The sequence below is a fragment of the Carcharhinus amblyrhynchos genome, chromosome 32 (assembly GCF_965287045.1).
Source record: "Carcharhinus amblyrhynchos chromosome 32, sCarAmb.v2.hapA, whole genome shotgun sequence".
In the NCBI taxonomy this organism is placed as follows: domain Eukaryota; kingdom Metazoa; phylum Chordata; class Chondrichthyes; order Carcharhiniformes; family Carcharhinidae; genus Carcharhinus; species Carcharhinus amblyrhynchos.
In genome coordinates, this window is record NC_137355.1 from 10,607,311 (window position 1) to 10,622,692 (window position 15,382).

The 15,382-nt window shown below is 50.5% G+C and overlaps 1 protein-coding gene across 2 annotated transcripts in view; it reads right to left on the reverse strand.

Moving 5' to 3' along the window:
- Window positions 1-7,726, reverse strand: part of usp3 (ubiquitin specific peptidase 3) — a 99,819-nt gene extending 92,093 nt beyond the window's left edge. For both annotated transcript variants that reach the window (XM_080216190.1, XM_080216189.1), the window contains exon 1: window positions 7,585-7,726. In XM_080216190.1, coding sequence (XP_080072316.1) covers window positions 7,585-7,675 — 91 coding nt within the window. In that variant the 5' untranslated portion in view covers window positions 7,676-7,726. The remainder of the gene's footprint in view (window positions 1-7,584) is intronic.
- Window positions 7,727-15,382: the final 7,656 nt, after the last annotated feature.

Genomic DNA, 15,382 nt, shown 5'->3' on the forward strand with positions numbered 1-15,382 from the left:
CCTCACACAGCTATTGTTTAAAAATCACATTTCCACTCTCAGTATCTCCTGTTTCAGGCTATTGTGAAAGGCACAAGATTATACTATTGGTGGCTCCCTAACATCTGGCAGAAAGCACAATGAAATCTGTGGAAGCTTTTTGCTGGTTTAATATTTGAGCTTTCCTGCAAATTGATACAATGAAGTCAATTGTTCACAGCAGTCAGATCACCAAAATAAATCAACTTAATTTTAAGGGTGGCACAGTGGGTTAGCACTGCTGCCTCACAGCGCCAGGGACCCGGGTTCGATTACCGGCTTGGGTCGCTGTCTGTGAGGAGTTTGCAGAATCTCACTGCGTCTGCGTGGGTTTCTTCTGGCTGCTCCTGCTTCCTCCCATGCTTCAAAAATGTACTTAGTGTCCCAAGATGTGTTGGTTAGGGGAATTAATTGAGCAAATGGGGATCAGGCTTGGGCGGGATATACTGTTGGAAAGTTAGTGCAGACTTGATGGGCTGAATGGCATCTTTCTGCACTGTAGACATTCAATGATAAAACCATGATTTAGCTCCACATTTTATAATAAACCATGATGCTCATTTGAAAACTGGAGTATTGCTAACTCACTCATAGCTCAACATGTGGTACAAACAAATACCTCAGGCTCAAACATGTGCTCAATTTTTAAATAGTTTTGATTTCCATTTGTGGGACTTGGGCATCACTTACTGCGCATTCCTAACTGTTCTCCAGAAGGTGGAGATGAACCGCCTTCTTGAACTACCACAGTCCATCTAATAAGTTTATTTTATTAGTGTCATGAGTAAGCTTACATTAACACCGCAATGAAGCTACTGTGAAAATCCCCTAGCTGCCACACTCGGCACCCGTTAGGGTACTCAGAGGGAATTTAGCATGGCCAATGCACTTAACCAGCATGTCTTTCAGACTGTGGGGGGGAGCGCCCAGGGTAAACCCACGCAGACTCCGCACAGACAATGACCTAAGCCAGAAATTGAACCCAGGTCCCTGGCGCTGTGAGGCAACAGTGCTAACCACTGTGCTGCCTTGCAGATACAGCCACGGTGCTGTTAGGAAGGGAGTTTCAGGGTTCTGATCCAGCAACAGTGCAGGAACGGCAATCCAGCTGCAAGTCAGCAAGATGTGTGGGTTTAGAGGGGAACTTGTGGGTGCTGGCATTCTCATGTGCCTACTGCCCTGCCAGGTAGTAGAGGTCATGGGCTTGGGAAGTGTGGCTGAACCTGCCTTGGCATGTTGCTGCAGTGCATCCTGTACATGGTGCGTACAGTAGCCACTGTGCATTGGTGGCAGAGGTTACGAATGTTTAAAGTGATGGATCCCGATCAAGCCAACTGCTGATCTCAATTGGCGTTAAGGCCGGTGAGGAAGAGGGGAAGGCCCTGAACAATAACATTTGTGGAAACCAAATCAAGGGCAGTTTTTGACTAGTCACAGTGACCCCTTTCAGGGAACAGTTTACCAACATGGCTGGATAAGGAGTGCCCACTTGGAACGGGTATTGGGGAAAAAAAACACCCAAAAAGGTGAACCTCAGACGTACTGATAATTCCTAGACAGACAGAATCCCTATAGTGCAGGAGGCCATTTGGCCCTTCAGGTCTACACCAATCACAATCCCATCCAGGCCCTCTCCCCACAACCCCATGCATTTACCGTAGCCAATCCCTCTGACACTAAGGGGCAATTTAGCATGGCCAATCCACCTAACCCGCACATCTTTGGATCGTGGGAGGAAACTGGAGCACCCAGAGGAAACCCACACAGAGAACGTGCAGATTCCAAACAGACAGTGACCCAAGCTGGGAATCGAACCCAGATGCCTGGTGCTGTGAGGCAGTAGTGCTGACCACTGTACTGGATACCACACAGCCCGAAAGAAAATCACAAAATTTCCTCTGCTTTCCTGGAGCTGTGGCCACTCTTACACTAAACCGTTTCTGAAACATCTTGGGGGAAGACGTTGCGAAACTCATTGGGATCCTCAGCCTGGAAACAGAGTGTCTGCGAGGTGATTTTAATTGTACGGAAAAGGCAAACCTCAAAAAGTACTGAAATTAAATTGCAAGGGTGGGATGTGGGTAAACACTGGGAGGATGTTTCACTTCTGGGAGAGTATAGGACCAGAGGGCATAGTCTCAGAATAAAAGGGGTGATGATTTAAGATGGGTTTGTGGAAGAATTTCTTCTCTCAAAGCGTGGTGAAGCTTTGGAATTCTTTACCGCGGGAAGCTGTGCAGACCGAGAACGGGATTTTCACCATCACCAGAAATTCCCACCCGAGGTCAACAGACCTTTAAACAGTCCTCCAAACTTTCTGTCTTACCCACAACATGGTGGGCAGGACCAGAAAATTTACCCTCTAGATCTGGAACATTTTCAAGGCTGAGATGGATAAGTTTTTAATCAGTCAGGAAATTAAGGGATACGGAGAGCAGCTAGGAAAGTGGACTTAGTGTTAGACCAGGCATGATCTTGTGAAGCGGGCTCAAAGGGCTGAATGGCCTGTTCCTATTTCTTATGGTCTTATGGAATCAAGCTAATAAAAGGAAACACAAACTTCTGACTGATATCAGGATTCTTTACAAAGGACAGCCAACAACATAAAAGTTACGAAGGGCTTTGCTGGAGTCCCACTAACAGGAGGACACGGATTTGACATAATTGGCAAAATAACCAAGAGAGAAGCCAGATAAGATTTTTTTAAAATCATCTGCAATCCTATCTCAAAGTGACGGAAGCAGATTCATCGATAACATACGGTGGGGAACTAGGTAAATACTTGAAAAAAAATCGTATAGGGGTACAAGGAACTGCAGTCAAGTAGATAGCTCATTCAAAGAGATGGCATAGGTATGTTGAGCCAAATGGCCTCCCTTCTTGCAATGTACGAGCCTCTGATTCTAACACATGGAATAGACTCTGAGGTAGAAAGCTGGAGGTGAACACCCCGACAATTATTCTGCGCAAAGGGCCTTTGGAATATTTTGAGTTGAATTGAGCTTTTGTGGATTGCACGTATAATTATATCCATAGATGCCTGAAAGCAGTAGGACAGTTAGATAAGATGGTTAAGAAGGCATCTGGGATACTTGCCTTTATTTGCTGAGACATATAGAGTATAAGGAGCAGCAAACTTATAATGGAGCTGCGTAAAACACTTGTTAGACTACAGCTAGAGTACTGTGTGTGGCTCTAGTCACATTATAGGAAGGATGTGATTGTACTGGAGAGAGAGGGTGCAGAGGAGATTCTCCAGGACGTTGCCTGGGCTGGAGCGTTTCAGCTTCGAAGAGAGGCTGGTTAGGTTGGGCTTGTTTTCCTTAAGAGCAGAGAAGGCCGAAGGGGGACGTGATCGAGGTGTACAAAATTACGAGGGACATAGATAGGAAGGAACTTTCCCCTGAGTAGAGGGGTCAATAATCAGGGAGCATAGATTTAAACTAAGACTCAGGAGATTTAGAGGGGGTTTAAGGAAAGATTTTTCACCCAGAGTGTGGTGGGAAAATGGAACTCACTGCCTGAAAGGGTGGTAGAGACAGGGAACCCTGACAATATTTAAGTAACATTTAGGTAAGCACTTGAAACGCCGTCAGATATAGACCAGTGCTGGCAAAAGTGATTAGAACAGATAGGTGTTTGACAACTGATGCAAACATGATGGGCTGAAGGGCCTCTTTTTGTGCTATAAAAGTCTATGATAAGTATCTTGTGATCTTGAAAGTTGTGTTCCGGAGGTATGAATGAAGACAGCACCACCCAGTTTACTATTCCCATTCACAATGAGATATCACCCACATGCCTGTCCTTAGGCTGTTTTAAAAATAACAATGTCATTGTATCCCTGGGAAAATACCCACTGAAAACATGAAAGATTGCAATGACAGCTCCACTCATACCTTTAACTATCTAGGGTGCACCAGCAGGGAAGGAGGTTGCTTTGGTTTACAGTCAGTGGTACACTTGGTACAGCACTTACAAAATGGTCAGTGGACCCACGATCTCAATGGCCAGTACTGTTAATCCACTAGCATCACCACTTCCAGTAAACATTCACCAAGCCCAGAGGGACGGCACAGTGCTTAGCACTGCTGCCTCACAGCGGCAGGGACCCGGGTTCGATTACCGGCTTGGATGATTGTCAGTGCGGAGTTTGCACATTCTCCCCGTGTGTGCATGGGTTTACTCCGGTTTCCTCCCACAGTCCAAAAATGCATGGGCTAGGTTGATTGGTCATGTTAAATTGCTCCTTAGTGTTAGGGGAATTAGTAGGGTAAATACGTGGGGTTGTGGGGATAGAGTCTGAGTGGGATTGTTGTCAGTGCAGGCTTGATGGGCCGAATAGCTTCCTTCTGCCTTGTTGGTATTCTCTGACTCTGAAGTGCCGGAAAACCTCAGCAGATCTGACAGCATCTTTGGAGAGAGAACGGAGCCAACATTTCGAGGCAGGATGACTCATCATCTGACAAACAAAAGACTCGAAACACTGGTTCAGTTCTCTCTCTCCACAGATGCTGAGATTTTCCAGCATTTTGTGTTTGATTTCAGCAGCCGCAGCATTTTGCCTGCACCAAGTCCTTGCGTGTGGTTCACCAGATGAGTCAGGTGACAAGTGTCAGGGGAACACCCACGCGGGAGACCAAAACAAGATTTCATGGGATGAAATTTAGCTCAGCGCTACAACTCCAAAGCAGCAGTAAACCAGGGCTCCAAGCTGGAGCAATCTTCTGCATACTGAGAAAATACTTCAAAGATCCAGCAGATCCTGAATATACATTCAGCATTTCCATTAAGTGCACTTTCATACTGGTATTTTTACGACTCAAGAGACACATTTTTAAATGGGCTTTCACTCAATTACAACACAGACGAAGAAACCCTTCTACAGGCCTGGAATCAGTTTGAAAAGTTTTACACATTTGGCACAGTGGACAAAAGGAAAGGAATGCTACCAGTCGGAAGTCATGAAATCCCAGGGGTTGTTTGAATGTCCTCAAATCAGATTTGCAACAAAGACGACAATTATAGTTGTGCTTTTTGGGGGGCTGGGGTGGGCAATCAAAACTGAGCTACAAAATTACCTCTGCCACTACACCACCATTCCTCTCACACGTTATAAAGTGCAGACCTTCTAGACAAGAAAGGCTGGGGGCTGGGGCAGCACAGAGGTTAGCACTGCTGTCTCATGGTGCCAGGGCACCGGGTTCAATTCCTGGCTTGGATCACTGTCTGTGCGGGTTTCCTCCCACAGTCCGAAAGACGTGCCGGTTAGGTTCTAAATTTTCCCTCGGTGCAGCTGAACAGGCGCCGGAGTGTGGCGACTAAGGGTAACTTCATTGCAGTGTTAGTGTAAGCTCACTTGTGAATAAACTTTAAAACTTTTTTTTAAATCTGGCCTCCGGTAGGTAATCTACCATCAAAGCTGCTAACAATTTGCGGAGAAAAGCATCACATCGTTCAAAACGAAAAGTACTATTGTATTTCTCGACCCTCTTGTAGTGAGACAAAGCAGATGAGATCACAAACCTATCCCTTTCGCCTATCATTGTAACAGAAATTCCACGTGCAAGGTCGCCTAAAGCAAAAGTTCCATTCCCTATGAAAGGTAAAGCCAACTTCTTTCATCCACTGCACTGGGCAGCTCAGACAATGGAAACAGTACAAGGCCTTAATGTTTCAGTACAAGGAAAGGCTCCAGCTACCTAACACGCCTACTGTAAAGAAAAAAGTCACTCAAAGGTCTGACTCGCACAGGAGTTCTGCATTGTGACATGGGTTTTGTAAAAATCAACCCTGCATCCTCAGGGTAAACTGCAGGTTACTAGAAATTAAATGCCAGCTATTACATCCAGACTGCATGGCTAGGACGTGGCAAAAATGCTAAAGAGACAAGGAGGTTACTTTACAAAACACACACTGGCTAATAACAATCTCTTTTTTAAAACTTGGCCTATATTAATTAAATACAGCATCGAGGTAAATCCAGTTGGGCTCCCTTGAACACCCCTGCCCCTTCAAATTTGTCTTGGGAAAAAAATCAGAAAATTTGCCCAAGTGGGGGGTAAAAGAGAGAGCGGAGGAAGGGAGAACCAAACTGACAAATTGGGAGGGGGTCAACAAAGAGGGGAAGAAGGGCAATGAGGGGTAAAGGAGGAGGAGGGCCAATGGGGGTAAGGAGAGGGAGGAGGAGGGCGAATGGGGGTAAGGAGAGGGAGGAGGAGGAGGGCAAATGGGGGTAAGGAGAGGGAGGAGGAGGAGGGCGAATGGGGGTCAAGGAGGAGGAGGGCGAAGGGGGGCGAGGAGGAGGGCGAAGGGGGGGGCGAGGAGGAGGAGGGCAAAGGGGGGCGAGGAGGAGGAGGGCAAAGGGGGAGGGTGGCAAAGAGGGGGGCGAGGAGAAGGAGGGCGAAGAGGGGGGCGAGGAGAAGGAGGGCGAAGGGGGACGAGGAGAAGGAGGGCGAAGGGGGACGAGGAGAAGGAGGGCGAAGGGGGGCGAGGAGAAGGAGGGCGAAGGGGGGCGAGGAGAAGGAGGGCGAAGGGGGACGAGGAGAAGGAGGGCGAAGGGGGACGAGGAGAAGGAGGGCGAAGGGGGACGAGGAGAAGGAGGGCGAAGGGGGACGAGGAGAAGGAGGGCGAAGGGGGACGAGGAGAAGGAGGGCGAGGGGGGGGCGAGGAGAAGGAGGGCGAGGGGGGGCGAGGAGAAGGAGGGCGAGGGGGGGGCGAGGAGAAGGAGGGCGAGGGGGGGGGCGAGGAGAAGGAGGGCGAGGGGGGGGGCGAGGAGAAGGAGGGCGAGGGGGCGAGGAGGAGGAGGGCGAAGGGGGGGCGAGGAGGAGGAGGGTGAAGGGGGGGCGAGGAGGAGGAGGGCGAAGGGGGGGCGAGGAGGAGGAGGGCAAAGGGGAGGCGAGGAGGAGGAGGGCGAAGGGGGGGGCGAGGAGAAGGAGGGCGAAGGGGGGGCGAGGAGAAGGAGGGCGAAGGGGGGGCGAGGAGAAGGAGGGCGAAGGGGGGGGCGAGGAGAAGGAGGGCGAAGGGGGGGCGAGGAGGAGGAGGGCAAAGGGGAGGCGAGGAGGAGGGTGAAGGGGGGGCAAGGAGAAGGAGGGCGAAGGGGGGGGCGAGGAGGAGGAGGGTGAAGGGGGGGCGAGAGGAGGGGGGCGAGGAGGAGGGGGGGCGAGGAGGAGGGGGGCAAAGGGGGGCGAGGAGAAGGAGGGTGGCGGGGGGTGCGGCGAGGGGGGGGTGCAGCGAGGGGGGTGCGGCGAGGGGGCAAGGAGGGTGTGGGGGGTAGGGGTGTAGGAAGGGTGAGGGGTGAGGGGGGCAGGGGTGAGGGGGGGTAGGGGGAGGTGGGTAAGGAGGGAGTAAGGAGGGGTAAAGCGGGGGTAAGGGGGGTAGGGGTGGGGGGGGGAGGGGGGTAGGGGAGGTGGGTAAGGAGGGAGTAAGGAGGGGGTAAAGAGGGGTAAGGGGGGGTAGGGGTGGGGGGGGGAGGGGGGTTGGGGGGGGGGAGGGGGGTAGGGGGGGGTTACACAATGGAGTGTGTGAGGGTCAGGGGGGGGAGTGCGGTTGTGGGGAGTCACTCACCGGCGCAGCACCAGGAGGAGGGCGAGCCGCTCGGGAAGCTGCTGGAATCGGGCACGATGCAGACGCTGCTGGCCAGGTGCGGGCACTCCATTCCGGGACAGAGCGGGGCTGCGGGGCCTGGAGCCTGAGGCCGGGGCCTGGGTGCCGGTCTGTGTGTGTGTGTGTGTGTGTCCGGGGCGGGAGGAGGCGCCGGGCGGGAGGAAGGGGAGGAGGAGAGTGCGGAACTGGCGGGCTGCCTCCTCCTCACTCAGTGACTCACTGACTCCCAGCGCCCGCCATCTTCCACCGCCTCGGCCTCAAATAATAAATAACCCGCAAAAATAATACCCCCCCATCGGGGGGAGCGGGGGGGGGGCAAGGAGGTTGTGGGGGGTGAGTGAGGAGGTTGGGGGAGAGTGCGAGGGGGTGGGGAGGGTGGGGGGAGAGTGCGAGGGGGTGGGGGGAGAGTGGGAGATGGTTGAGGGGGTGGGGGGAGAGTGGGAGGTGGTTGGGGCAGGGTGGGGGGAGAGTGGGAGGGGAGGGGGGTGCGGGGAGAGTGGGAGGAGAGGGGGGTGCGGGGAAGAGTGGGGGGTGGGGGAGAGTGGGAGGAGAGGGGGTGGGGGAGAGTGGGAGGAGAGGGGGTGGGGGAGAGTGGGAGGAGAGGGGGTGGGGGAGAGTGGGAGGAGAGGGGGTGGGGGAGAGTGGGAGGAGAGGGGGTGGGGGAGAGTGGGAGGAGAGGGGGTGTGGGGGGAGAGGGGCTGTGGGGAGAGTGGGAGGGGCTGGGGGAGAGTGAAAGGGGAGGGTCTGGGGGGGAGTGCAAGGGGAGGGGGGTGGAGGGAGAGTGTGAGGGGGTGGGGGTACTGGAGAATGTGGGGGGCAGGGGAGAGTGTGAGGGGGAGGGTGGTAAAGAGTGCGAGGGGGGTAGGGGGAGAGTGCGATGGGTAGGGTGTGTAGGTAAGGGTTGGGGGAGGGGGGTGGAGAGAGTGTTTGTGTGTGTGTGTGCGTGGGGGTGGGTGGGTGGGGGGAGAAGGCCGCTTCTTGTCACCGACCCTGAGAGAATCCGAATCCCCCTCAGATCCGGCCCGAGGCTTCAGTCATTCTCCCTCTTTCCGCCAGTGAGAGGAGTGGGATAGCAGGAAGGAGGATGGGCTGAAGATCATCAAATGGTAGCCCTCCCCCCCAACCGCCACCCCACCCGTATCCATGGTGACCATTGTTCCCGGGGAGGGGGGGCGGGCACAGCGATCACCCCCATCTCTGTAACTATGGGGACTGCCTGAGGTGGGGAAGGGTCCATCTGATCTCACAATGCCTGGGAAGATTAAATGTCAACAAGGGGGTAACTGGGGCCGAGGGGTGGGGTATGGCCAAATCACCCAGGGGAGCGGTATGGCCAAAGTGACCGCAAAGTGACACATGGGCCAATGGTTAAAGTAACCCACAGGAGGATGGCCAACGTGACCTGGGAGGGGAGGAGTTGATGGCCAAAGTGACCTGCTGTGGTTGATCGCCAAAGTGACCTGGGGGTGGATGGCCAAAGTGACCCAGGGGAGGGGGGAGGTGTTGGCCAAAATGACCCGGGGGGGAAATGGCCAAAGTGACCCAGGGAGGAATGGGGTTGGGGGGGTGGGTAGGATGGTCAAAGTGAGCCGAGGGGTGGTCAAAGTGACCGGCGGGGGGGAATGGTCAAAGTCACCATAGGGCATGGCCAAAGTGACCCAGTGGGTGACCCAAGGGGTAACCAGAGGCTGACCAAAGGTTTGGCCACGGCAGATCAGGGTGGGGGAGTATGTTGTAACTTTGAGGTCACCTGTGGGTGACCAGTGGTAAACCCAGGAGGAAGGTGACCTGGGGGTTAACCACACTACACAATGCCCCGGGAAGGTAAAATCAAGGGCAACAGTGGAGTGACCTGGGGGAACGGAAGGTGACTGACTGAGGTAACCTCAGGATTAACCAGGGTTATCTGTGAGGTAACCTGAGCTCACCTTGGGGTAAACGGGGGGCTAACCAGGAGGTAACCTAGGGGGTACCCCGGGAGGGGAGGGGATGGTGGAGGAGCTGAATTGGGATTACCAGGGGGTAACAGGGACTTACTGGTGACATGAGATTCACCCAGTTTCATTTTGTCATCCCTAAGGAGATTCATTTTGGGTACATTGTCTATTTATTTAAAAAATTAGAATAAAAGGAAATAAAACTACTGCACAGGTCTAACTGTAACCACTTTGGCTGTTCCCCTGGGTCACTCTGGCCATGCCCCCCCCCAGGTCACTTCGGTCATGTGTTTCTCCCCCCCCATCCCTTCGGGGTCACTTTGGCCATGTGTTTCCACCCCCCCCCCGTCGGGGTCACTTTGGCCATGCCACTTCCCCCCCCTACCCTCCCCGGGTCACTTTGGCCATGCCCCAGGTTCGTTTGGCCATTACCCCCCCTCCCAAAGTTTGTTTGGCCGCTCCCCCCACCAACCCCGGGTCACTCTGGCCATGCCCCCACCCCACTTCATGTTGGCCATACTCCCCCTGGGTCACTTTGGCCATTTCCCCCACGCACACCCCCACCCCTTCCGGGTCACTTTGGCCATTCTCCCCAGGTCACTTTGGGCACCCACCATGGTCACTTTAGCTATGGCTCCCCCTGGTCACTTTGGTCATGCTCCCCTTGGGTCACTACGGCTATGCCCCTTCTGCAGTATAGAGAATGTATGAAAATGTTTCAAAAACCATTCATAGAATAGAATCCAGATGCAGACCATTTGACCCATCTGTACTGACTCTTAGACAGACTATTTTATCCAGGCCCTTTCCCTGTAACTCCACACATTTGCCACGGCTAATCCATCCAACCTACACATCTTTGGACACTAAGTGGTACTTTAGCAAGGCCAATTCACCTAACCTGCACCTGTGGGAGAAAACTGGAGCACCCAAAAGAAACCCACGTAGAGACAGGGAGACTGTGCAAACTCCACATGGCAGACCCGATGGGCCGAATGACCTCCTTCTGCACTGTAGGGATTCTGTGATTAAGGCGGGATTTGAACCCGGGTCCAAGTGCCAACCACTGTGCCACTTTGTTCAAATGGATTGAATGAATCAGTGATAAAAGTTTAATGTTTAGTTACTAGTCACAAGGAAGGCAATGAAGTTACTGTGAAATTCCCCTGGTTGCCACACTCTGGCACCTGTTTGGGTACACTGAGGGAGAATTTAGCATGGCCAGTGCACCTAACCAGCATGCCTTTCAGATTGTGGGAATAAACCGGAGCACCTGGAGGAAACCCACGCAGACAACGTGCAGACTCCACACAGACAGACGGGAATCAAACCTAGGTCCCTGGCACTGTGAGACAGCAGTGCTAACCACTGTGCCTCCATGCCATCCAGTAAATAAGTCAGTATCCTCATCTATTCATCAAACTGCTGTTAAAAGTTCATATAGAAAAGGCCCAAACAAACTCAAGAACCAATTTGTCCTGTATCTAAGGGATTGTAATCTTTTCCTTGAATGCATCTGACGGTAATACTGAAATAAGGGTGATTCCCATTGCTCATGACACTCTTTAATTCTTCAAGAGCAGAACCCAGTTACTCATTGAATGGAATAACGATTCCACGCTTTTAAACAAACAAAATAAAGTTTAAGGTTTATTTATTAGTCACAAATAAGGCTTACGTTTAACACTGCAATGAAGTTACTGTGAAATTCCCCTAGTTGCCACACTCCGGCACCTGTTTGGGTCAATGCACCTAACCAGCACATCGTCAATTGTCGTTAATGAAAAGAATTCCAAACTTCTGTCACCATGTGTGTGTAAAGGGTTTCACTCCAGACAGGTCTGGCTCTAGTTGTTAGACTATATCCCTGGTCCTAGATTCCACAACCAGTGGAAATAGTTTCACTCTTATCTACTTTAACTATTTCCCTTAATATCTTGATAAACTTGAACCAAATTACCCCTTCAAAACATCAGGAATGCAGTCCTGGTGGCCCAATCTTTCCCCCTCAATTTAACCCTTGAAGTTCAAAGCTCATTGTAGAAAATCCACTCCCTTCAAAGCCCAAATTTCTTCTGGTAGTGTGCTGCCCAGAACTGCTCAGAGTCCTTCTGCTGTAGTCTGATCAGGACTTTGTTTATTTGTTGTTTGTTTATTAGTCACAAGTCGGCTTACGTTAACACTACAATGAAGTTTTACTGTGAAAATCCCCTAGTCGCCACACTCTGACGCCTGTTTGGGTACGCTGAGGGAGAATTTAGCATGATCAACACACCTAACCAGCACGTCATTTGGACTGTAGGAGGAAACCGGAGCGCCCGGAGGAAACCCATGCAGACACGGGGAGAAATTGTAAAATGTCAGAAAATTAAGACAACATCATAAGATGTGCAGGTTAGAGGGATTGGCCATGCTAAATTTCCCCCTAGTGTGGGAGTTAAGGGGATAAGGCCTGGGTGGGATTGTGGTCGGTGGTGACTTGATGGGCCAAATGGCCTCTTTCTGCACTGTATGGATTCTATGATCTATCTTAGATTCTAACATTCAGATGAGATAAAATTGGTCAAATACACCACATTGCAAATTAAAAGGTAGATGTGAGCCAAATCCCATGATTTCTCAATAACCCATCCAGATATGAGTCACATATAAATCAGAACATTTTTTGTTAATATCCTTTGTGACTTTCACAATGGAAGATCTTTGCTTTTGAAGATCTAGCCTCTGAATTCCCTCAAAAGCCACTCCAACTCAGATTGCTCACCTCCCAACGGTTCAATCTCTCCTCCTGAGACTGTTCCGTGTGATTCGCAAAGCCGCCCTCCCACCTCTAATTGCTGATACAATTCCAACTCCTCCTCAGACTGTTAGCTTCACTGTTCTGGCACTATCCCTGGGTATCTCCAAACTCCTGTCTCCCAACTGCACCAAGCTATAAATGCCTCCCTGAGCTTCTTAATGTTCAAAGTTTATTTATCATTTGTCACAAGTAGACTTACATTGAAACTGCCATAAAGTTACTGTGAAAATCCCCTAGTCACCACACTCCGGCACCTGTTTGGGTACACTGAGGGAGAATTTAGCATGGCCAATGCACTTAATAATGATCTTATTGAGTGGCGGGGCAGGCTCGAGGGGCTGGATGGCCTACTCCTGCTCCTATTTCTTATGTTCTTATGTTCTTAACCAGCACGTCTTTCAGACTGTGGGAGGAAACCCACACAGACACGGGGAGAACATGCAGACTTTGCACAGACAGTGACCCAAGCCAGGAATCAAAGAACAAAGAAAATTTCAGCCCAGAAACAGGCCCTTCAGCCTTCCAAGCCTGCACCAACCATCTTGCCCATCTGAACGAAAACCCCTACCCTTCCGGGGACCATATCCCTCTATTCCCATCCTATTCATGTATTTGTCCAGATGCCCCTTAAGACTTACCTATCGTATCTGCTTCCACATCTCCCCCAGCAGCAAGTTCCAGGCACCCACCACCCTCTGGGTAAAAAAAAAATCTTGCTTTATACATCTCCTTTAAACTTTACCTCTCGCACCTTAAACCTATGCCCCCCATACTAATTGATTCTTCCATCCTGGAAAAAAGCTTCTGACTATCCACTCTGCCCATGCCACTCATAATCTTGTAGACTTCTATCAACTCACCTCTCAACCTCCATCGTTCCAATGAGAACAAACCAAGTTTCACCAACCGCTCATAATTAATACTCTCCATACCAGGCAACATCCTAGTAAATCTTTCCTATACCCTCTCCAAAGCCTCCACATCCTTCTGGTAGTGTGGTGACCAGAATTGAACACTATATTCCAAGTGTGGCCGAACTAAGGTTCTATAAAGCTGCAATATGATTTGCCAATTTGATTTGATGATGAAGGCAAGGATACCTTCTTAACTACCTTCTCCACCTGCGTTGCCACTTTCAGTGACCTATGTAACTGTACGCCCGGATCCCTCTGCCTATCAATACTCTTAAGGGTTCTGCCATTACTGCATATTTCCTATCAATATTAGACCTTCCAAAATGCATTATCTTACATTTGTTCCACCTGGGGTCCCTGGTGCTGTGAGGCAGCAATTCTAATCACTGTGCCACCATGCTGTCCTGAGGCATAACTGGCTCCAGCTCAGAACCAGTGACCTTCTGACATCTTCTCAGCTCCCCAGGATTCCTCCAAAGCTCGAATGGGCTCCCAGGGTTTCCTCAATGAGCTGCAAACCACACAAGGTCCAAGCTGCAAACCAACAGCTGCACTGACGCCAACTTACCCCTTCCCTCCACAGAGATTCTCTGACCCCTACGTGCCTGAGGCCTGCTAGCAGCAGCACCCTTTTGATGTTCAGCCTCTTCCTCTGCTGCAGAACACGCTGAACAATTGAAATCAAAGCACCTTCTTAACCTGCACCCATCTCGCAAAGTCACTAATTTAGTTCTAACCCCCAAAACAAATCTTTTCTCCAGACGGCATTTCTTCATTGACACAGTGTAGACATTACATTTCTAGTTCTCCAGCTAAATTAGCCCACTTGCTGTTTGATGTGTCCATCTCTCTCAGTCGACTCCATTAAGCAAACATGGCCAACTTTCTGAACTGCCATTTTAGTGTATGTTTTCCCAACATTTTAGTTACCTTCTCAACAATAATGTACCCAAAGCTAAACATTACCTCTAACTCTTAACATGAGCCATGAAAAAGCTATAGAAATCATAGGAGTCTCTACAGTGCAGAAGGTGGCCATTCCACCCATCAACTCTGTACCAACTCCTCTCCAACACAGCATCTTACCTATCCCGATATCGGGTCGTATTTATCATGGATAATCCCTCTAATCTACATAGTTTAGAATGCTAAGGGACAATTTAGCATGGCGAATCCACCTGACCTACACACCTTTGGACACTAAGGGGCAATTTAGCATGGTCAATGCACCTAACCTGCATATCTTTGGACTGTAGGAGGAAGCCAGAGCTCTTGGAGGAAACCCACGCAGACACGGGGAGGACGCGTAGACTCTACATAGACAGTGACCCAAGGCTAGAATCAAACCTGGTGCTGTGAGGCAGCAATGCTAATCACTGATTTGATTTGATTTATTACTTCATGTGTATTAACATACAGTGAAAAGTATTTGCATGCTATACAGACAGAACATACCAAAAATAGACAAGGAAATGAGAGAGTGCAGAATGTAGTGTTACAATCATACATTAGCTTTCAATTGCAGATTTTATGAATTGAATTTAAGTGCCACTGCAGTGGCCTTTGAACCCTTTGTGCTTTAGCATTAGGCTGGGTTTCTAGGTTACTAGTCCAGTTGCATTTCCACTATGCAGCTACCTCTCCTGGAAGGAACATGGTTGTATTGTGACTAATTTCCACAAGGGGTCATGACTGAGTTGTGATTTGACCACAAGCTTTTCAATCTCAACAGGTCCGGGAGCCAAGACTAGAGCGACCTTCCAGCACATCCAGGACAGCAATGGCTCAGTTATCACCCACTGCCCAAGCAATGTTCAGAACATCCTAAACCTCTTCAGCTCCATGTACAAAAGGTTTGGCCTCTCGCTCAACATCAGCAAGACCAATCCTCCGCCAGCCCTCCCTCCCAATGCTGTGTGTGAGGATTCACATGTAGACCAGACCAGACCAGGTAAGGACAACAGTTTCCTTCCCTGACATTAGTGAACCAGATGGGTTTTTTTCTGACAATCCAGACCCCAGACGATATGAGTGTCAAATTTTCCCCTGGGTGTAGGGCCAATACGTGCATCCCCAGCTGTGGTTACCTTCTTGATGGAGAGATGGTA